This window comes from Meleagris gallopavo, chromosome 5, assembly GCF_000146605.3.
Source record: "Meleagris gallopavo isolate NT-WF06-2002-E0010 breed Aviagen turkey brand Nicholas breeding stock chromosome 5, Turkey_5.1, whole genome shotgun sequence".
Taxonomy (NCBI): Eukaryota; Metazoa; Chordata; class Aves; order Galliformes; family Phasianidae; genus Meleagris; species Meleagris gallopavo.
The window spans coordinates 15082504-15106116 of NC_015015.2; the positions used below are offsets into that span (position 1 = coordinate 15082504).

At 41.9% G+C, this 23613-nt stretch overlaps 1 protein-coding gene across 2 annotated transcripts in view; it reads right to left on the minus strand.

The window, feature by feature from the left end:
* Window positions 1-7: 7 nt before the first annotated feature.
* The window catches only part of LRRC56 (leucine rich repeat containing 56), a 53336-nt gene continuing 29730 nt past the window's right edge, over window positions 8-23613 (minus strand). For both annotated transcript variants that reach the window (XM_019615440.2, XM_031553466.1), the window contains exons 6-14: window positions 12053-12149; window positions 11714-11911; window positions 8032-8209; window positions 6228-6419; window positions 4547-4611; window positions 3952-4085; window positions 3401-3594; window positions 893-1166; window positions 8-283 (exon numbers count right to left, since the gene is read on the minus strand). In XM_019615440.2, the coding sequence (XP_019470985.1) occupies window positions 91-283; window positions 893-1166; window positions 3401-3594; window positions 3952-4085; window positions 4547-4611; window positions 6228-6419; window positions 8032-8209; window positions 11714-11911; window positions 12053-12149 (1525 nt within the window). In that variant the 3' untranslated portion in view covers window positions 8-90. The remainder of the gene's footprint in view (window positions 284-892; window positions 1167-3400; window positions 3595-3951; window positions 4086-4546; window positions 4612-6227; window positions 6420-8031; window positions 8210-11713; window positions 11912-12052; window positions 12150-23613) is intronic.

The following is a 23613-nucleotide window of genomic DNA, read 5'->3' on the forward strand; positions in this document are numbered from 1 at the left end:
CAGCTGAAAGATGGCACTGATCCTCCAAGTGTCAGGACTGCACTCAGCGCGTGGAGATGACGCGGTGTCAATGGGTCTGATACGCATGGGCTATGAACGGGGACTCCTGCTTTGAGACGCTGATGAGACAGAGGGTCTGGGTGGCAGTTTCTGCAGCACTGCCCCAGCAGCTGGAGGGCAAACGGCGTTCAGCAGCCCAACCCTCCCTGAGGGTCCTGGGGATGAGAGGACAACTGGCTGGGGATGGCTGGTCACTCTGCAGGGACTCCTGTCCAGGGTGGGGCTGAGGAAAAGAGAGAAAAACACCACAGTGGCATTATACTCTGGATCTGGATACCTGCATTCAAAGAAGCAATGCAATGTCAACTTTACAGTAAGAAGATCTAGAAAATAGCCATGTTTTGGTGCATGTGACACTTACCTGATGCCTACATTATTTTTCTAAGTGTTTTCTAACATGGGTTGATGAAAATCTTAAGGTAAAAAAGCCACAGTGGAATGTCAAGAACTCACTCTGGGATTTACTCAAGGAGTCTCAAATAAGAACCACTAAAATCCTCTGCAACAGAGGATTTATGTGTCCAGAGAGAGAAGTGAAGCCATGAAGGGTCTGGAGCACAAGCCTAATGGAAGAGGAGGCTCAGGGGAGGCCTTATCACTCTCTACAATGATCTGAAAGGAGACTATGGTGAGGTGGGGGTCAGCCTCTTCTCCTCAGTAACTGCCAGAGGATGAGAGGGAATGGTCTCAAGTTGCATCAGGGGAGATTCAGGTTGGATATCAGGAAAAATTTCTTAGAAAGAACGGTGAGGCATTAAAAGAGGCTGCCCAAGAATGAGGTCACTGTCCCCGGAGGTATAGAAGGAAAGTGTAGTGCCAGCTGTACACATACCTGACACCTGCTGATCCAACAGCCGCAGGTCCTGAGATAGGTCTCTGCCTGGCAGTGCTGCCATCGGGCTGGCACTGCCTTTGAGGGCTGAAGGGCAGAGACTCCTGTGCTGCTGGCGCACTGTGAAGGCTTAGCAGAGCAAGGCCCTTGCCCAGCAGCTGAGCTGAAGTCTCTCGAGTTGCCCTTGCCTGGCATTGCTGGGGCTGCCTGCCCTCCTCTGGGCTGGTTAGCTTCAGGCACCTCGCCCTGTGCTTCCTCAGCTCCCGGGGTATTGCTGCAAAACCCATCAGAGTTGCAGGTGAAGGGCTTTTTGGAGGATATGGAATTAGACAGTGGTTTTGGCTTTCCTGAGCATGTAATGAAACTGAAACATGGGCAGAAGCACAGCAATTTATTGCTTCATCGCACTAAACGTGCTAAATGACTGACCATCCTGTCCAGCAGTCAACCCATCACCACCACACCCACTACCAGAAGCTCCCTAACCTCCTGACCCAAGGCAGGACCGAGCACACCTGCACCATTCCTGGCCAGTGCTCACCCTGACCTGTTTTAAGCACCTGAATTCCTCATCCATCTCTCTGAAGTTCAATGCACAAAGATCACAGACGAGTTTTTCTTAGCCCATGTAATCCTCAGGTGCAGCACACACAAGAAAATTCATATTAGCAACTTACAGATGTAACAAGCATGAGTACATGCTTCAAAACCATTCTATATATAGCAGGGATCCAGTTGCTTGTCTATTAAAAGACCCAACTGCACCTAACTGCCTGATGTGCAGAATCCGTGGCAGGAGCACTATCTAAAGAACGTGCCACCCAAACCTAGGCACAGAAAATTCGTGTTTATGTCTCCTAGTGCATTTTACTGTGCAGATAACCATATAAATTTTCCTACCACAGCATGTGCTTTAAAAATGACTAAATCTGATGTTTGTTTTAAAGATACACTGAAAGAACGGCATGCCTGACTCCAGAGCCTGAAATATCACTGAAAGACTCCAAAGCATGCAGATTATATAGACCTGATGCTTCATGCACTTTTAAATAGGAGCAGTTTAGCTCCAATAACTTGTCCTTTCCTGGTCAGGATTATTTCCAGCAACGAGCTCTGCTCCCAGAAAATCACACCAACTAGGACAAACTTCTACAGTTAAGTGCTTTCCAAATCTTCAAACAAAGTCTCAACTCACAGAAGTCAAGTTTATTTTTAAGTATCTTGTTGAATCAAGTCAATCAGCGTTCAAACTTCTATCAGGTATTTGCTCTGCAAAACATGTCTGTCTGTTAGGCACAGTGACCAAAGGCTCCTGTTTTGTGTTTGTTCTATATAACCTTAGTCATGAGGACCAGTTGTTTATGATCTGGGATCCGGGTCATCCATTCCACCCTTAGGTGACACCAGATTTCAAACCATTCAGTCAACCTTGTTGACTTGTCAACCTCATTGACAGATCTCAACAACTTATGCTCATCCACTTCTGCGAGGTACGGCATTGGCACACTGAGATGTTTGGAGATCACAGCAAATCATACTCAATCTAAAGAAATCATTTTAAATCTAAAAATCATTTTAAATCTAAATAGATCATTAGATCATGGTCTGAGATTTTTGTGGTCACTGGACAATAGGCTATTTCTTTACATTTTTCCAATCTGTTTCTATCCTTGTTAAGGAGATATCACTTACTTTACATTTTATACAGATGAGACTTTGAATTACTCAATTATTTTTTCCAATTAGGATGCTTACATTTTTTGTTACAAATATATTTGGAAAAAAAATATAATATTTTCCCAAATTTTAATAGCTTCATTTAGCCCTTGAAATAAATGTAAAACCACATCTCACACACTAATACCTACTGAAGTAAAAAATGTGGCTATTAACAGTGGAAATAGATTTAAGTCATACTTTTTTAATCTCCTCTACTTGATACGTACTTGGAATAACCATTATTAATGTTTCTAATAACCTTAAATACGATATTCAACAACTCCGCTCTCATTCATGTAAGTGCAATTCCAGAGAGGTCTTTGGCTTTCTTCCTGAGCAAAAGAGCACATTTCATTTTTAAACACTCTACTGAATGTCTTCCCAGAATTCCCAGCAGCCCACTTGCACCTTAATCATCAGCTCAGACATTACCCGCATCGGTGCCAACTGGGGTAAAATAGCTCGGTTGGAACAACAGTATTTTACACTCACCTAACAGCACCACAAATCAGTGACACAAGATGAAAGACAAAGGCACATCCTTCATCTAGCCAGAATGCTAAGGTGGTGTAAGATGAGCTTTATTTCCCTTAATTCTACAGATCTACAGATCTGTGTTGAAATACACCAACTGACGGCCAACACAATTGGTCACTACGTCCTGAGCAGACACTAGGTGTCAGACCCCATGAAACAACGCAGTTCCTAAAAAATGTATCAGTCAACAGTTACTAGCATCTGCCCCTACAGAAGAGTGTCAACCCTTCTCTGGAGGTTTAGGTCCAATACCTGAGGAGGACTGTGAGAGACAGGAATGGCAAGAAGAATCAGGTGAAATCCCTTCAGTGAGATCCTCATCTGAGGTGTCCCTCAGCTCACTCTCACCGCCGCTGGCTAGGCTGCAGCCTTCATCCTCTTCCTCATCATCTGTAGCTAGCTTTGCTGCTGGGATGACACTTTCTTGCTGAGCTGTGTGCAGGCACCTGGACAACGGGAAGTGTTTCACCACTGAGTATAGCCTTGAGTTGAGAATATGCAGTAAGCAAAGTGCAAGCAAACAATGAGTCTGCGGATTTAGCCACTTACAGTGCTTTGCCACTTACCTGCTGATATTCAGAATCATCCTAAATGGATCAGACGTTGTGTCTGATCATCTGAAAGCGTTTCTTTCCCCATCCCACTGGCTTCCCAGCAGGGATGAGCCATCCCAATCTGCAGGGTGAGAAGGCAGAAGGCTATCCCACGGATCTGCCACCAGGTGGCCAAAGAGTTTGTTTTATTTTACAGCAGAAAACGAAGCCCTGCTCTATTGCATAACAAGAATTCTCCCACACTCTCACCACGGCTTATGCTGTTCTCTCCACACGCTCGGCACAGAGAAGACATCTTCCTGGCTCACATCTCCTCCTTCTACTGAGATGTCAGGGTTTTCTATCTTCAGACTGCACAGTTTCAAGGAGCTCGCTGCAGGTGGCTGAAAAATGACACAAGTAGTCATGATGACCTCAGGAACTTCGGCCACGCTGAACCTCAGGGATCATAGAGGCTAACCTATAAGCTAGACTGCACACCCTATGGGTGTTCTCTCACTCAGTTACTCGCCCTCTGACATGAACAAGCTGACTTGTATGGCCACAGGACCGCTCTATCATTGAGAGCAACACACTTTGTATTTACTTAATCAACAGCAACCACCTCATAGACCTGACTACGCCAACATCAAACCGCTGAAAAATCTTCTGCTAAATAGTTGTTGTAGAAATGCCACCAAATATTGTCATTTTGACTTGGGCTTTGATTAGTAGGTTGACAAGAATGTGGGGCTTTGGGTCCATAGAAGAGAGTGAGCCACTCAAACCACAGTGGAAACTCAGTTCATCGTAAGATTTATGTGGGCGACCAGGCAGGAACATGAAGTATACAGGAAAAACATACACCTAGCTTTAGCCTCCTTGCACGAAGGGCCTTGATGGGGTTCCCACATATAACTTGGCTGAGTCCTAAGAGAAAAGAAAAAAATAAATAAATCATTCCAGCATTTAGCAAACTGTGCTGTCTTTAACATCAGTCAGCATCATTTCCTGCATACAAAGGGATGTAATATTTCATGGTGTAGGCTCACTGTGTAGCTCATGTGGCTGACACTGATGCTAAGAGGCAGTTTCTTTGTTCCTCCCAGAATCTCTCTTCCTGCTCCTGCCCTGTCTCTCCCACTGTGCTGGTACACACGTGTGGGGCTCAGTGGCAAATAAGAGCAGGGAACAGATCCAGATTTAAACAGAATATGGACTTTTTTGTTTTGTTTTGTTTTTGTCTTGCTGGATCATTTTTCAGCTGATCTTGAACAGAATCAGGTTCTCCATATGCCTGTGCAGATGCTCTTGTCAAAACAAGAGGCAAGGCAGCAAAGGAGAAGAAAGAAGCAGTGAGTATTCGGTGAAGCGGTCACTATCAGTAGAGCTAGCGCCTAAAAAGCGAAGTTATGGTCTCATTCTCTGGCAAGCTGTACTCAGCTTCCATGCACTTTTTTGAATCTACACTCAGCTGTTAATGCCACACTGCTTCATTCCAATCTTCTTCCTAACTCCTACCTACAGTCAGGAACTGAGGTGGGATTGGTGCCTGGGAGAGGCAACCACTGCTTCTTCCTATCTAGTCTGTCCCTTCAGAGATACTGGAATTGCAGAATCTAAGTCCCGTCAGAGAAATGAGGTAAGGATGCTTTAGGAAGTCCTGCATTTCCCTATGAAAAGTGAATTCTCTTTCTAACCAGCTATCCCCAGGAGTCCAGTCAGCAGATCTCAGAGACGTCTTTGTTCTCCAGTTTGATTTCCTTGACCTACGTCATGTCCATGCTGTCACCTGCCCCCAGAAGAACAAGGATGCAGCTGAGGAAGCGTGGATGTCATTTATTCTGAATGAGCCTGGGAAGCCCAGGGCCCTCCATCCTCACCTCCATTTATGCTAACATGGTGGTGCTAACATGGTGGTGCTCCCATGTGGCAGACCCAGGCTGTCAGGGCACAGCAAGGCATTGGTACAACTGAGGTTTGAGCTTGCCTGCAGATCAGGTATGTGAAACCAAGGAACTGAATTCTTTTATTGATCCAGCCCTGGAAACCCAAAAGGATGGAGTCATTGATCACAGAATGGTTGGAATGGACTCTAAAGATCACTGAGCTCCAACCTCAATGCCAAGGGCAGAGCTGCCACCCATCAGAACAGGCTGCCCGGGGCCCCATCCAACCTGGCCTTGAATGCCTCCAGGGATAGGGCATCCACAGCTTCTCTGGGCAAGTAGAAATGATATATCAAGTGGGTTTTGATGGTAGTTATCCTGCTGCATTATGAGTCTGTAGATCACATACTGCACCTTCCAGTGCATAATCCACAGGGGAGCAAAGGTGCATCAGCACACCTGTCTAGAGAACTAGGCTGTATGGATCACATTACAAAGATCGAACAAGACGAGCCCAGGTTTCTTTGTGTAAGCTGAGCCTGATGTAGCAATGGCATAGTTGGGTGTTATTCAAAGCATCCAGGTTCTCATCAGCAATAATAATATCCAGAAGCAGGTGGAGGTGAGGGAAAGAACAAGATTAAAAAATTACATTACCATGTGTCAAATCACTGGAGTCATCTAGAAACAGGTCTTCAGAAATAGTGGGATCTAGAAGAGGAGAGCTGTTGTACAACAGATGGGAATTGCTACAACTTCCTGCACTAGCAGACCACTGTGCAGTTCCAGGTCTGGAAGTTGTAGGAAGTCTTGGGCTGGATCCAGGCTGCCTTGCCATTGCACATGGACCTAAGAGAGAAGTTTTACCAGTGTAAGCACAGTGGCTTTAAACCACACCATCACAATGCTGGCGGAGACAGTCATTTCACCAGTTATCATTTAGGGCAAACCACATACACAAATTATGGAAACCTGGGAATTGCAGTAATAGATTTTTCCAGACAGATAATTCTCACACCAGAAAGAAAAGTGATAATTGAATTTCATAGTGGTACAGGATAGGATGGATTATACAAAAGCTAGTGGAGGCAGACAGAGCCTTGAACTCCTACCTGCTCAAATGCCTGCTGTCCAGGGAGCAGAGCAAGGCTGTGCCAATAGCATGTGCAGCTACCAATTTGTAGGAGGGCAAATTTCATTTCAGTGCCTAGATGAATAGCTTGCATTTTAAAGTATTGAGCATCTAGCAGCTCTACAGTGGAGCAATTGGCACTGTAATAATAGGGTCATTTCATTAAGAGCTGAGTGTTAGAGACCTTCAAGTTATCTTGGTTGTAGTTGTTCCTAAAGAACCATGAAACACACAGTAGATGCAGAGTATATATTGCAATAGGAAGGAAGAAAGCATGGGGATGCCTAAACCTGACCATATGAACTTTCCAGTTTATAGCCAAAGGCAAAAATATAACTCCAGCTACACTAGACAACAAAACAAACTCTAATTCTGAGCTCATTCCACACAGTTTCCCTCAGTCCACACTGTTAACTAGTCTTCTGAACCACAGTTGATCCTGCCAAATGAGGATCACTGAGGGATCAGATTTTAATGGAATTTTTCACTACCATAGCTACTACTACATCTAATGATCTGCATCCGCAGGGATTAAATAAATGACAAACGTATGTATTTATTCCAAAACAAACTAAATTTTTAATGGAGTACAGTTGGCAGGCAAATTATAGTGGTGGGGGTCAGGAAGCCAACGACATTGCCCGCGTTAATGGGAAGCAACAGGAGCAGTTATAGGAAATACTTTGTAATATTTAATGGGATGTGGTAAAGTGCATGTAGCACGATATGTAAGAGCACAGACATTTGAACTATAACCAAGGCTATGAGCAAGGGGACAAAAGATTTATTTTCCACCCATTTACTCTATCCTAATGAATGTAATGGACTTAATCATGGAGAAAAAGAAAGTGGAATTGAGGTATTTCAAGATCGTGCAGCTCCGCTGCCATTAGGAAGTGGTGACCAAACTGCCTTTGCTATTATTACACTGGAGTAGAAAATACTGCTACTTCCATGCAACATGGGATTGATTCCTACCATAGAAAGAAAATGCTGAGAGCAGCTGTTGTTGAAACAATTTCCAAGTTTTGCTTCTTCTAATCACACAGAAAGAATACTGAGCACAGGCTCCCAGCTACTGCTGGATTTACTTGATGCTTTACAAGTTGTGTGCATTTCTCTGATCTTGGTGGCCAGCACTGAACAGCTTTCATTTAAATTTGCAGCATGCTGAATTCCAGCTTCCCCATTTCCCATGTGAAGACGACCAAGTCCTTTGTCACTTCTCTGCAATTAAGCTTTGGCTCTGAAGAAGCCAGCTAGCTCTTTGGCTTTCCTTTTCACACTTCATAACCTGAAAAATGAACCCTGATGGGAAATCTGACGTACCTAACCATGAAATGTCTCTGGGCAAACCACCCTCCTTGATGGATTCCTTGATGATTAGCCAGTCCTCATTCATCTTATTGGAAGGAGGGACAGCAGTCTGGCTTGCTGGTATTCCATCCAAATACTCCAGGTGGGGAATGAGTTTTTTCACTTCAGCTCTGTAATTGTAATCTAGTTCCTGGAGAAATTGAGAAAGCGATCACTTGAGCAGTTTGTTTAACAGACTGTGGACTTCCATCAGCAGCAAAACAGCGTTCGATTTCTATTACTGCCATATACTTTCAAATGCCTCTATGAAGTAAACCCATTTGCCTTACCCAACAGAAATAAAAAACATCAAAAGTTACCTTTCACTGTGTTTTCTACTCATATAATTTCTACTGACATCATTCACGAGCACATTCTGAATGCAAACATATTCTCCCCTGTCCATGGCCCCTCTGCTGTTCATCTGCTGATGACTTAGAATTCTATCTTCATTATACTACATATGCTGTACAGAAGTGAAGGCATCCACCTGATGTCCACAGAAAGCCTGGGCATCCTCAGCATTTGCCCAACCTCTCCCCCTCGTTTTGTGATTCTCTGGTTGCCACATCAACAGTAAGGTGATAGCAAGACTGAAAATACATTACGAGTGCAGCTATGCTTGGTGATGGATGAAGGCACAGCTATAAACAAGCTGCAGTGAACGAGCTGCATTGATTTTCTAGGGCAGTCTTCAGGGTATTCACGTGTGATTTTACACATCATTAGAAGAGATGACTTATTTCAAACTATGCTACCTTCTGCAGGAGGTTGCATGCCAACAGCAAGTGCACAAGAGACTAAAATTGACTGCTTTGGGATTTAATTTCCATGCACTGGAACAACAACACTATCACTCCTGACATACATGGTCTCACTGACAAGCAGTGGGGAAAGCATTGATGCAGCCCCTTCTGTACATGCGGGCAAAGCTGACCATGAATAAAATCATTCATGAACCCATGCCGAGGTCTGGGACCTCTAGGCAACAAAACAATCCAGAACAGTTATGACTGTACCATGTATGAATTGGTCCATTTTGGTTTGGATTCCAGCAGTAGAAAGACATTTCCAGGTAACACTTTCATCTTTGGGAAAGATTAGCAATATCTCAGGGCAGTGGGGCATTCAGCTTTGCAATCATAGAATGGCTTGGGTTGGAAGGGACCTCAAGAATCATCAAGCTTCAACTTCCCTGCTGCATGGAGGGCCACCAACTTTCATATCTAATACTAGCCCAGGAATGTAATGGAAATACTGCAGTGGGAAGCATCTTGGATAACAAATGGCAGTAAAAAGTGGTGGTGATCTCATATGCTTCCTTTGACTTCAATAAGTATAAAACAAGAGTGCATTCCTAGTGGCAGAAAATGCATAGGTGGTTTCCCTGAGACATATCAGCCACCTATAAATGAATTGCTTGATGCAGATTGATGTCGTGCTTTCCAGGACATTACAAGCAGCACTAGAAAATCTCACAAAGCTGTCATGAACAGAAACCTTTTGGAGATAGCTGGATGGCTGTACACTCCCCTCCCTCCACACAGCACAGCAGCAAGGCTGGCAGAGGGAGCTCGCCAAATAAAGCGTGTAATTGTTGTTGTTAAGGGGCAGACACCACACTCCTCCAACTGAGCCTTTCATCTTAATTTAGAAAATGAGTCAACCAATCACCATGCTACCACGTACCGCATGTGCTCTGAGCAGAGCCTGGGCTGCAGCCAATCTGCAGCCATGTCCTGCTTAAGCAGAGCATCATGTTACGCTCATGGTACATTACTGCAAGAGAGGCTGCAACATTTATCATTGGGTTGTTGCTGTTGGTTTAGATAACAGAGGAAGATGAGCTCATCTGAAAATCAAATTACAGAGAGCGAGCAGGCACTATGAACAAAGAGCAGTAAATCTAGCTGGGCCATTCCATACGTTAGAAACAAATAAATGGGAGAGCTCTTACAGAGCTACAGCAAAGCCTCACAACAAGAAGATTGAGGAATCAGAACCCATATCTCACTCTTTTCTGTAATTCAGGTGATTGTCCATCAGAAGCAGGCAGTGCTTCTTTACTGTAAGAATATTTGGGTGTTTCTCTCAGAATTACATCTGCGACAAGAGAGGAATGTTGATAGAGAAATCACTGAATATAAATGAATATAAACAGCTGCAAGAGTGGTCTCTGAAGTACACTCCTAACAGCTCAAAACAGAAAATGAGTGTATAATACCGTGTTTTGGATTCCAGAGAGGAAAATCAAAATAACTAAAGCACTACCTTTTGCCGCTGCTTTTATTGAGGGATACAGTCAAACCAATAATTTCATCCCAGAAACTCTTGCATCTTAAAAACGTGGAGATGCAAAATATCCACTACAATATTGAGTTTCACTGATAACACCTCAGTTTTCTGGATTAAGTTCAGGACAAGTATCAAATCCATCCTTTCATGAAAATTAGTGGGATGAGTATGACCCCTTTGAAACATACAGGGAAGCTATGGAACATGGCACAGTGGATACACAGCCCCAGCTCCTGCTTTCTTACTCCTGCATTATTGGCTCCTTATGGCACCACTGTGGGATGCGCTACCCTTAGTGAATACTGTCGATTATGTATCTACACATATGTGGATGAAAGCACATAGTGTGCCAGCTGCAAGCTGTCCTTTGGTATGTACTAGACCTCATGTGACCAAAATGAAGAACAGACTTTTTTGACCAATTTCTTAAACTTTTCTTCCAGTTACCTTCTGAGCAGATGCCAATATGTTTTTTGTTATACCTCAAGAATGCTAATATGTTGAGGTTAGGTAAAGTGAAAGAGAGCAGTACAGCTTTAAAATTATAAAATAAAATAACATTAACATAAACATAAAATTAGATCTTCCTTACTTTTCTAGCAGACCATCCTGAAACCCAAGGCAGATCACATACTGCTTTATCATCATCTCTGTGACACAAAGAATCTCCTGCACTTACCAAAATACCTTTTCAGAACTGATTTTATCATTTCAGTATGTAAGAGATGTACCTCCAGCTTTTACAAATGTCTTTCTGGTCATTGCATTTTAACCCTTTCAGGGAAAGGACAACAAGCAATTCCGACAATACAGCTTTTGCTAGTTACTTCAAGCATCCACTCCAAGTTTTGAGAATGGTGATTCTGAAGAAACTGCTGTTGGACAGGTGATCCTCCAAAAGAATACAAAAGCCTAAAGAATGCTATCTAACTGAGAAATTTCAGGTGGCACATCCCATAAGAGAAACATTAGCTACTTTCTAACTGGCTGTAAAGAACCCTAACAAGCTGGAAGGATCCATGCAGCTGAGGTCCATGCTCTCATTGGGCCTCCTTTAAGACTTCATATCACACAGTTGAGTCCTAAGATGATCTCTAGTTTAATCCCATTCTCACAGGTAGGAAGTCTCACACTGACAGGGAACAGGCCTGACTCCTAACCAGAACTCTTTGTACATCATTTGTGCTTATGTGAGAGACAACATCCACAAGAGGACAAAATCTACACAAACAAAACATAGGAAATGTGTCCCATGTCATCACTCAGATTAATACAATTGAAAGACATATTTCTCATTTGCAACACACGTTTTAAAAACACTACAAAAAATTAACATAATCTGTACAAACCATGCTCTCACCTCTGCAGATTCTGCATTTGGCTTTAGACAAATAAGGTTGCCCTGAGCTGTCAGGCTGCGCAGTTTGCAGCAAAGCCCCAGGTATTGCATCTGGTTGATGTCCTCAATATTGTTTCCTTCCAGGTCCAAAACCTCAAGGTGATCCAAAAAGCTCAGTGGGCACAGGTCTGAGATTTTGTTGTAGGCTATGTAGAGTTCCTCAGCAGAAGGAAACAAAAGTATTAACAGGTTCACATTAGGAACACTCAGTATTTGCAAAATAAAGACTACAATTAAAGAGAAAATATCAAGTGAAGGTAGGTATCAAATCCTTGTTTGGCAGGACACATTGATACTTACTTTTAGAGAGCTGCAGGCAGAGATTCCATCTAAATCCAAGAGCCCACAGCAAACCATCCACAGCACGTGGAGATGGGACAACGTGGTTCCAAGATCCCTTAAGAAAGAAATAATGGAAGCTCTATTTGAATGGACAAAGGAACTCAGGACTCGCTTTCTTTTCCCTAGAATTAGGTCATTGCTACTTTTATCAAAACACATTTTTTACAAGAAATGTCATTTAAAATGTCACCTTCAAAGATGGAAATGCAATTATAATGCAAGCTTTTCCTCCACAGAGATCTTTGCTCATGTGTCAACATGCCTCTCCAGTTCTGCTTGAAAAAGATTCTTCCAAGAGCTGTGTCATGGTAGTTCTTTCATAAATTGCACCTACGTGCTAAGAACTGAGTGAGGATTATTTATGCTGGCACCATTTACTCTACACATATAAACCCAAACGAACATATTTAGACTGACTCACAGTCATCTTGCTCTGTAATTCCATTAAGTTACCTCTTTTGTGTTTTTGCAATTGAAGGGAATGGCACTCTTACCAGATAACATTTTATTCCAATCCGCAGAAAATTAGAATTTGTTCCATCCAATTTGCTCACTTTGTAGCTCCAGCAAAATGTAGAAAATGAACAATTTGTATGAACTCCAAACTTTCCAGTCCTAATCCAGAGAATCATACATCGACCTGCTTACCTCCATGTATGTGGAATGTTCATACTGTATCACAATAGTGTCAGTATAGAAAAAGGCATCACAAAATGCAAAAGAAGTGGCAAATCAAGATGGGGAACTGGGAGCACCTTTTGTCTTTGGTAACATTAAATTGCATGAAGCCATTACTAAATTAAAAAAATAATAATAAAATGCATTGCCTTATTAAACCCCAAGCCAACCCAAAGAAGCCCAGAATTCTTTCCCATAGCTGTGATACCAGACTATCTGCATTATAAAAAACAAATTAATTGAAGTGAGCAACTAAACACAGAGGCAGATAAACTTATCAGAGGAGGCAGAGGCTCAACTGGAGTTCCTACAGAGAGGCTCTTGGACTTCAAAACTGTGGATTAGTGATCTTTTTTAATATATGCATTAATGCATTTTCTAGGGAAAAATTGCAGAAGATAAAAGAATATGGTCACAGGCTCTCTTCTCATCTTGGAGTACACGTAACAGCTTGCTTATTTGTGCCTTATCTCTGTGGGCCATGGGGAAAAAGAACAGCTTTGCGCTGCCCTCAGAGAACTTTGTGCAGCTTTGATGCAGATTTGCAGCAAAAGAGATCATAGCAAATTGCATGCTCCAGGGCTGCTGCACACCCAGTCAGCCCACTGGTTCAGGAGTGCTTTCACAAGTGGGACTGAGGTATCATTATCTTTGCTTTGTTTGTTATTTTTCCACTGCCTGAACACTTGGGACAAGCCACGGCAAGAGAAAATGGTCAAAGCAAAGCAAGTCAGAAAAATCTCTGTCAAATGACATATCTCTGTCAAAGGCTGCTCCTTGTATGTCATCGCATCTCCAGACCTTGTAAAAGAGCTTTCAGAGACTACCTGCACTACGCTTATTTCATAAATAGAGCAAACAGTCATCCCAAGGCTTCCTTAAGGAACAGATGCCTTCCAAAGCAATAGTTACAGAAATTTATTATTAGATTTGTAAGTTGCGTGCCCATAATAAGAAAGAAATTAAATTAAATGTAAAAGCAGAACCTACCATCAGCCAAGGGCAATACACCAGTAGGCTCAAATATAGCAGGCACCAGTAATGCAAAGGAAATACACTGCTCACTTCATGGCCCACTTAGAGTGCTGATCAGCTTTTCAATTTTCAGGTTAATTTTGGTGCAGAATCACCTTTTCAGTAAGCCAATGGACACAAGTCAATGAGAGTGGTCATCCCCATTGTCACACTGCTGAAGCAAGTGCTTCTGATGAACAGTGCTGATTGGCCTAGAGGAAGCGAGGACAATCCTAATGTGATTCCTTTAGACGTGGCGTGGTATGATTCATGATTTCAATTGTCTTGTACTTCTTTCCTAACGGTGTTTTACCACAAAAGGAGTTTCTGATAGTATGTTTGTTATTATTGTTTTTCCTTCTGTTAATCACCATCACAGGATGGCGAAACAAAGCCATTTGTTCATTCCCAAGTGGCTTTACACAAAGCCCTGAGAAGAAACAGCCACCCCTTCTCCTGCTACAATACATTTGGAACAAGCAGTCCTTGCTCCTACCCAGAAGTCAAATGGTCCCAGAGTTAAATCATATTTTCCCCAGTGTGTGAATTGGACAGTTATGGTTTTTAATTCCAGAGCTGGCTTCGGTTGAATCAAGTGCACAAGAACGTGACCAGCTCCTGCTCACACTGCCTACAGAGTCATGCACAGCTCTGTGCATGTATTCACTGTGTATTCACTGTGAATCATCAGCTAATGTATCTTCAGGCATTCTCCTGGCTGCTGGAGGGGTGAACTTTATGGGTCACAATCAAATATCGGCCCTGCAGCTCTTTACTCCCACATCCACAGCGAGTGATGTTCAGTCTGAGACATTACTGCAGCAAAGTGCACCTGCAAATATTTTATTTGGTAACTAACAAAAGGCTCATCTGGAAGCTGTGTCAATCTCACTGCAATATCAGAAGAACTCCCTCATTAATTACGGCACAGATGATCCCTCCTGAGAGTACGGCTGCTGTAAGGCTGCAGGGTTAAACAGCAGAGTAGCTCCTCGGAGCAAGCAGCTCCCAACAGACAACCGCATGCACCTGCACTTCTGAAAACACTTCTGAAATATTCTGGCTGGTGGGAGGAGGACTTCAGAGCATGCAAGAGAAGGGAGTGCCTCCTCTGGGCCTAGCCCTGCTGCATCTGGCACGTACAGCTTCCAAGGGTCAGGGCAATGTGGGTTTGTAAGCATGCATAGAATCATAAAGGTTGGAAAAGACCTCTAAAATCATTTAGTCCAACCATCAGTCCAACCCCACTGTTCCCACTGGCCACATCCCTCAGTGTCACATCTTCACAGCTCTTCAACACTTCCAGGTGGTCTCCCACCACTCCTCTGGGCAGCCTGTGCCACTGCATCACCTCTCTTTCTGAAAAGAAATGTTTTCCAATAGCCAACCTGAACCTCCTCTGGCACAACTTCAGGCCATTACCTCACTGCATGCATGCAAGGGGGCTGTGCAAACAACAGATAGAAGGAACTAGAGGACACTACAAGGGAAACATAGCTCCATTAATATACACATCAGCTAGTTCAGTTCCAGTAGACAAGTGTCCTATCCTGAGTGATGTGGAAGCTGGTAACTTCACAGGAAAGGCAAGGAATTAATGGGTAAAGCAGCTATAAATTTTGCAGTGGTTTGTATGGGTCAGGTCTGATGCAGAAAGACAGAGCACAGGGTGAGAATGTGTGCATCATCACTCTGATTGTGACAAACGGGATTACAGCCTCTGAGGTCACAAAAAAAAAAATAAAATATTGGACTAATTACCCCACAAACATAACTGAACATTTGTCTACAGAACACATGCTGAACACCCAAACACATTTTTAGCACCTAAAAGTGCTAGGAAACCAACAAAGACTTTCCTAGTTCCATTTTAACGCCACAAGCTTACATATACTCATATATAACTTTTTTCTCCCCCCATGAAAATGAATAAACAGAAGGGTTTGAAAGCTCCAGACACTGCTGCAGGGAATGGAACTCATTGAACAGCTTTGTGTTCTGTGAGGGTCTTGGCAGCACCCTCTCACTTGTGCACAACCATTCAAGATTTTTCCCATGAAATGCGATGCTCCCATCTTGTCATCACTCCCCAAAGCTTGGGGAAGAGCGCAGGGGCAAGGAACAGTTTGGCTCACAACACCTAATAATAGTTTGAGAAATAATAACATGTTCTTCCATTAATCCAGCCTCCTTGTTCTTCAGGGATTGACTCGTTTGAGCCAAAATTCTGCTGGATGAAAAACAGACCTACAGAGCCAAATCCTGTTCTTGGTTTCACTACAATAAATCTTGGGTAGCTCCACTGAGCTCAAGCTACCCAGTAAACACAACAGCACAGCCCTAACAGAGCATAGTCCTGCACATCCATCAGCTTCAAGATCATCGTTTCTTTTGGAAATTGCTTTAGAATCATCCACCTATAAATAAAACACTAAATCCACTGAACTTGCAAACAGTACTCGAAAGCACACACACATCTGTGAAATAAATCTGCAGTAGCAATATATCTGAAATTGGGCTTGATGCTGGTATTTATTTTTAAAGGTCACTTAAAGTGAACATGTCGGTGACTGGAGGGAATCTGAATTTAAGAGTGACTGAGCTAATGTCTTACCAAGTAAAGAAAGAAAACCACTGATCTACAGAGATCACCCTGAACTCAGCAAGCCATACAGCGACGACAACGATCTAGTCCATATGTCAATACACAATGATTCTGTTGTACTGATAATTCTGACATCAGAAGCAAAAACTTTTAAGGCCTGAATATTATTTAAATCAGTAACACATGTTCCAATAGGAAGCTTACAAATAGTTTCATTGTACTCTCAAATAGCTGTAAAGCGTTTAGAATTATAAAACTGATTGATCAAATCCATGACACAGCCCAACCCTGCAAGCAATGCTAAGGCAATGTCCTCATGCCCCCTGCAGTGTCCTTTTGCTATCAAGTATGACTTTGCATTTGAATGCAAAGAGCTGGCTGCAGAGAGATGCTTCACAGTACTGCAGCCTTGCTTGGTTACATACCTATTCTTCAAAATTCAAGTAGCAAGATGCTGTAGCTGTTGGCTTGGATGCTCTGTCTTGCACCTCGCATCCACTGTACTCAAGTGGCAGTAGGGTGTCTCTGTTGTCCCATTTCTGGGGGCAGCCTGGCAGCATCTCAAAGTTTTATTTCTTTTTTTGTTTGTTTGTTTACTTGCTTATTAAAAAAATAATTTAAATGCTCAGGTGAGAGACAGAAGATGACAACAGAGGGCAACCCAGCTGCTGAGCCACATGGCCAGCCCAGTGCTGTCATGCTGCTTGGGACACTTCATACATTACTGCATCTTCTCACTGGCTCATTGAACTCATCATAGCAACTTGAAAGCCCTTTGTTCTCCATGTCAGATTGTACCTCATTTTAACCAAAAGTGCTTGTAGAGACCAAGAGGACAGAGGTCTTCGTAAATGAAATGGAGAACTGATCTGCGCCGTAACTACTTGTTGTTCTGCACAAACTAACCCTGACATTTAATTCTGTTAAAGTTCATAGCATTGCAAAGTGACCTGAAGTTTTAGTTTCAAATGCTCTAGTTTTTGGTTGCTGTCACAAAAGCTAGAGGAGAATTACGGGCTTGATCAAAGTTGATGTACTTGCAGCCATGAACAATGATTCTGTAAACACACAAGTACATACCATACTTGTGGGAAGGAAAATGAATTTTTTTCTTAATTTACTTTTGATCTTTAAAATTGCTTGTCAGCTTAGCTATCTAGTAGCATTTTATGAGGTAGTGTAGTGATAACAGTGACCTGTTAGTTGTTTTAACTCAGCTCCTGCAGCATGAAAGTAATAAGGGTTGCCAGTGTGATGCTGAGGGCCAACACTTGCCCTTGACCTTTTTTACTTACCATGAAGCTGTGCCACAGTGATGCTGAAGAACCCAACACAGTGCTGCAACTTACATACTCCACAAGAGCAAGGGAATTTTCAAACAAAGAGCAAAGTTCAGGCAATAAAACTGTCACATCCATGTATCAATTGTCCCTCAGTAGAGCCCCAGAGCTACTGCCATTTCCTATAGATCTGGCAGTCCTTTACTCTCACTGTTGAAAGTTTACATATAAAAAGTAAAGGATAATGAAACCATGGTTAAAGAATGAGTTATTTACAATGTAGGAGCAAATCCCACAGCACTTTGAATTTCCTGCATGAATACCTACTAAGACTCGCACATGTTGTGTGCCTGCTTTGCAGGATGTTCCAGGTCTGAGCTTTGGCAGAACATGACAGATATATTGCAACTTTGATTGAGTGCAGATCTCATCTTTCAAAATCAACGCCTGAAACCTCTAATGCTGCAGATTAAGCAGAGGGAATATTTCATAAAAGTTCCAAGTGAACTGACAAGATTCTCCGGTGTTAAAAATCTTAAAACAAAACACACAACCCTTCACAAGATTTCTGTTACTGAAATCTTGTGGCAGGTGGTAGGTTTCATTATCAACTTTAGCTCTGGGTTCTCCATGTGAAGAACACATAGTGCAGTTTAAGGCAAAGAGTGAAGAATGGGCACATGTGATACTCGCTGACTGAATCCCAAATCTCACTTCCTAAAACATCAAGGCATTTTGGTATTTTTTTGCAGGTATTGATTCATCCCAGAGAGACCTGATGCAGTCTGTAACAATCTCAGGGCAGAGGGATAAAACTTCACCAAAGAGCAAATCAGAAATAAATCCACAGAAAAAGAAGTGTGCAAGTGGGAAAATAGCAACATGTCCTCAGCGTACAGTAACGCGTCCACAGAAAATGAGAACAACTAAATCAAATCCCACATGGAGAATGTTTTATAGAAATTAGATTATTAAAACTGGTTGTGCAATAAAATCCTATTTATTCCTTCATTGCATATTCATATTGCTTGCAGTTACCAACCAATTAATAGAATTGAAAAGCTTCATTCCCTTCCCCCATCCTTCCCTTTTCCAAATCAACACTTACCTTGCACTCCAAGGCAATTTAATTTCCAAGACTTTTCGAAATTTCCAAAACAAACTCCAAGAAAACATAATTTCCCACTGAACATAATGATTTTCCAAAAAAAGCAACAAAACAAATACACAATAAACCACGAGGCAGACAAACTCCCAAAGAACAGAATCAAAGCAACCTGCAAACAAAGCACATGATGTTACCATTACTTTCCTGCCTGCTTCTGCAAGGCCAGTCCCTTCTAATGCCTGCTTGGACCACAGCTGTTGAGGAAATGAATGTAGGTGGATAACTTCACCAGCAATGGCCTAATGACTACTGCTTCCCAACCTAATTCTTTGAGTTTTCTCAGATGATGATTATAACCATTCTGTCTTACCACTGACTAAGGTGTATATTTTCATAAGCATCTCCAGCTCTGACATCTGAAACACAGCAGCTTCAAACACGAATAGCTGGGTGTACAAAGCACTTATTTGCTGCCAGGTTTCTGCTAGTTACCACTAACATTGCTATTTATCATATTATAGTAGTATCCACAGTATGTAACTGAGATCACGACCCCATGAAGAAAAGCCTTACAAGTAACTCATAAAAAGACTGTGTCTGCCCCTGGGTAAATACATAAAGCGAACAACTGAGATTGAAGAGATGGCAAATTTCTGCAGCTAGCCCATTTCTACAAGAAGCTGAAAAGACCACAGCTAATCTCAAAACAGAGTTGTGTTTTTGAAGTCTTGGTCCAATGGCTCAGCCACAAAGCCACCGAATTCCTGTAATCTGTAAATTGCTGCCATTGCATCTCCAGGTGGTACAAAGAGTGAGGATGCCCCTGTAATCCCACAGATTGGAGTCAGGTGAGCACAAGCTCCCCCACAAGGCTTCTCAACCACTAAAAGCAGCTGGCAGTAGCTTAGCTAGCTGCTACTTTTAAACAAGCAGTACTTGTAAGACTAAAGCAGAAGCTAATATGGAATTTCAGAGGTGCCCTTTGGAAATGATATGTATTTTGTTGATGAAAGAAAGGGAAATAGTATACAAGGGTGAGAGCCACAGTTGCAGCTTTTAAAAATTGTCTCTGCTGGCTGAACTTGAAAGAGTAAGGGCTGCATTCTTCCCTTGGGAGCAAACTGTACCCTCAAAAGGCAGAGGACGAAGGCAGGATGCCTCTGTCTTCAGGCTTTCTCAAGAGAAGGGAAAAGCTGAACAACATCTACTGTCTCCTCTCTAGTCTCCCATTCTCCTGGAACATGCAGTCCTGATAGTACATCCCCATATTTTTTCCAAATATTTGAGAAGTGGTGTGTCTACTTAGATGGTGGGCAGAGAATAAGCATAACAATTCATTAAACAATGGACTTAGCTTGCAGGCAGCTGCTGATGGACTTGTTGCAAACATTATCTATTATTTACCTAATTTGCTATTTCACTAGCCATGTTCACGCTGCGAAAAGTGTTGTGTTGTGCTTACTATCCCACCAGAAAGAACAATACATGAGAGAAGTATGTGGGGAAAGAACCCCCTGCACCTCACTGGGTTGCAAGGGAGCTTCAATTGGGGAAGACAACATAGAATGTAGGGTGCTGGAGATGAGAATCAGGTTTTCCTAAGGTCTAAAGCAGACTGGCTAAAGGTGCTTTACTGAAAATAATCCAGTCAACTAAAAATAGCTGTGTTTCTATTCCCCAAATCATTACTCTTTTTTTTTTGTAATCAATAATATGCATGTCCTTAAAACCATCACTGCTAAATAAAACTTGAGGTCACAGCAATTTTGCCAAGGTTTATGATATTCCCAGGGATGTGCAGGCATTAATACAGAGATTAAGTTTCAACTCAGATGCTTTCTTTCCTAGCTCCTGGAAAGCACCCAAAGTCCTCAAAGAATATCTTAAGATAGACTTCACAGCAACCTTATTTGCTGAAAGGCTTTCAGGCTGCCTACACACAAGAAGCAGTAGAAGTACTTCCTAAAGAAACCAACTTGCATTGGAAAATAAATGCTTTCCCCATGCAGAAAAAACAAGTGTAAAAGCAAGCAGTGTTGCTCTGGGCACTGAAATATGGACACAAAGAGATTCACTGACCAAGTAAAAGCAGCAGTTCTCTGTGTGTGTCAGTACAGTGTAATGCAACAGGACCCTGATCTCTCATTACAGGCTGTAAGCACTACTGTAATACAAAGAGATCACCTGTTGACAAACACCTCTGTCTTTAATACAAGTATCTGACGTGAATTTAGAAAATGGTTTGGAATTTTATCAATTGTAAAAGACCTGTTGCACAAAACACGTTGTATTTATATATCAGACATGGAAATCCTCTAATTGCAAAAAATAAAAAGTAAAGAATAGAAATTGCTGAAAGATGAAAAAGCAAACCAAAGAGAACAATAGTGAGGAAAGGAAAAAGGAAAAAGAAATTAATAAAAACAGATTAAAAGGAATGGTGCCCCTCTACACCTTCTGTTTGAAAGGACACTGCCCAGCAAACAATAGGTTCCCAGACACTCTGTAAGCAGCACTTCCAGTTTTGGGGTCATTTGTGTTATGGCTCAGTCTTATACAGGATGGTGCCACTTGGTCCAGATCCAAGAAAGCACTTGGACTAATGTTCAGTTTTCAGTTTGCAAGCAGTTCCACTGAAGTCAAACTTCTCATGACTTTAAAAGGTGAGCATTTACCTAACCTCTTTGTTGGATGAGTACCAGGGAATAATATCATTAATTACACATTCCTAAATATCTCCATTCAGGTTGCAAAGGTATTTTTAATCATTTGTTGAAAGCCCTTGCTCCTAATTAAGAAAGAATTAGTTTGGATCTGCTTTCCTAAAGTTATTAAATCATCAGCAAAACCCTTGCTCAAGCTGCTTTTTTCCCCACATTTTCAGTCATCTTTTCACTGTCAAAAGAGCCTGAAGCCTTTCAGAAGGTGAATACAGACTCTGATGCAGCCAGTTTTGGCCCCAGGAGCTGGTGTTAAAAAAATAATAAAATTAATAATAATTATCTATCCTAAGGCTCAAAATAAAAGCGTGAGTAGTGTCAAATTTCCATGTGCTCTGCACCTGCAGGTCTCTCATTTCCATTCTCCTGTGATGACTTTACTGGACTGCCATCCTCTCGTTCTGGAGGACTCTTACTGCAGTAGGGTAAGAGCAATATGAGAACTGGATGCAATGTGGACTGCAGCAAAGAAATCTAAACTCTGGATGAAGGAAATCTGCTCCCCTTTCACTACACCCCTCATACTTATATTGGCCCTTCACTCTGCAGTTTCTGATTTTCATCTCTCTTAATGTATAAGAACTTCTCCGTATTATAAGCAGTTCCTTAAGTAGTCCTGGGAGCAGATAACTAGAGCTGAATTGGAGGGAATGCACTTCAGCTCACGAAACAGCTTCTGCTATAAGCTTATGGGAACCAATTCCTGAGATTCCATATCTGATACAAAAGCCCTTTCATACAGATTTTTATCTAACACATTTAAACAGATCTCTCCATTCATCCTTGAATTAAGAATAAAAGCAATCTGATAAAAAATATATAGGCAACATGCCAAAGCAGAAGCAATAATTCATTGGCCTTGAAATATAGTTCTTTTACTGGAAATATTACCAAGAGAAGGAGTGTGTGTCATCACAAAAGAAAGTCGGATTTTAAGATACTTTTCAGAACAGGCTCCGTGTTTTGTTCCTTATTATCAATTCATAAATCTTTGCCAGGAGATGGGCAAAGATCACTGAATGAGGACCTTATAAAATTAGTGTGACTTAGAAAATGAACGAAGATCAGAAATAATTTATTTCCACAGTACAATGGGCACTCCAAGCTGTTCCCCTTTAGCAAGAGACTGGTAGAAAACCAAAACTAAAACTCAGAAACAGCCGTATATGAAACACCCTCAATCTTTTTGTCCTTACTTTTGTTTCAGTAAACCAACCAACATCCTACGGCCTGTCCTTAACAGACATTTCATCTTATTTGCTGCCCATTCTCAAACTATAGCCACAGTGATTCTGACCTTACTCCTGAGAAAGTTTACAGCAGTTACTTTTATCAAGTAAGCAAGTGGTCACCTTTTGGACAGAATTCAAGCATCAAAAATTTTAATTCAGAAAAAAAACAGTATAACCATTTATGAATAACTGAAAGAATGGCAGTATAGCTATGTTACATTGGCTGTAGCAAACATCATTACTGTTCTGAAGACAATTTTGCTTTAAGGGGCATTATGTTGACTCACTGCAGATGTCCAAAGCCAAAGTTCGAGTCCCAGACCGTGCTTGCATTGTGGGCTGTGCCCTGGTATGATCTATGTTAACCAATGATAGACTGTAAAAAATTGGAATTCAAAAATGAAAACTGTTCCTGTCCCTCACCAAGTGCTCTGAGAGAGTGGATTCTTGCTCCTCCTTTACATACACTCCTACTACTGCATTTAATTGGCACATACAAAGCAAGCTTACTTAAAGTTGAGAGTGTGGAGTCTCTCGTAGGGTCTGTATGCCTGAGAACTGTCACAACAAGACTGATATCCAAGCCAAAACATATTTGCATTATAGTTGATCAAATCAAAACTCAACAAGAGACCAAGTATTATCTGCATGAAGGGCAAGAAGGATGCCATGTCACAGAAAACACATTGCAAAACTCCTCTTGACAATACAAAAGGAACTGCAAAACCTTGCTAAAGCCCTAAGTCAAATAAGCCAGACAGTGCCATTCAGAAGTTTTTCTGAATTTTACCCTGCATAACAGAAATGGCCGTGCAACATTTTAGGAGAATATGGATTTTTAGACCAAACCAAAACTCACTTTTTTCTTTTTTTTTCTTTTCT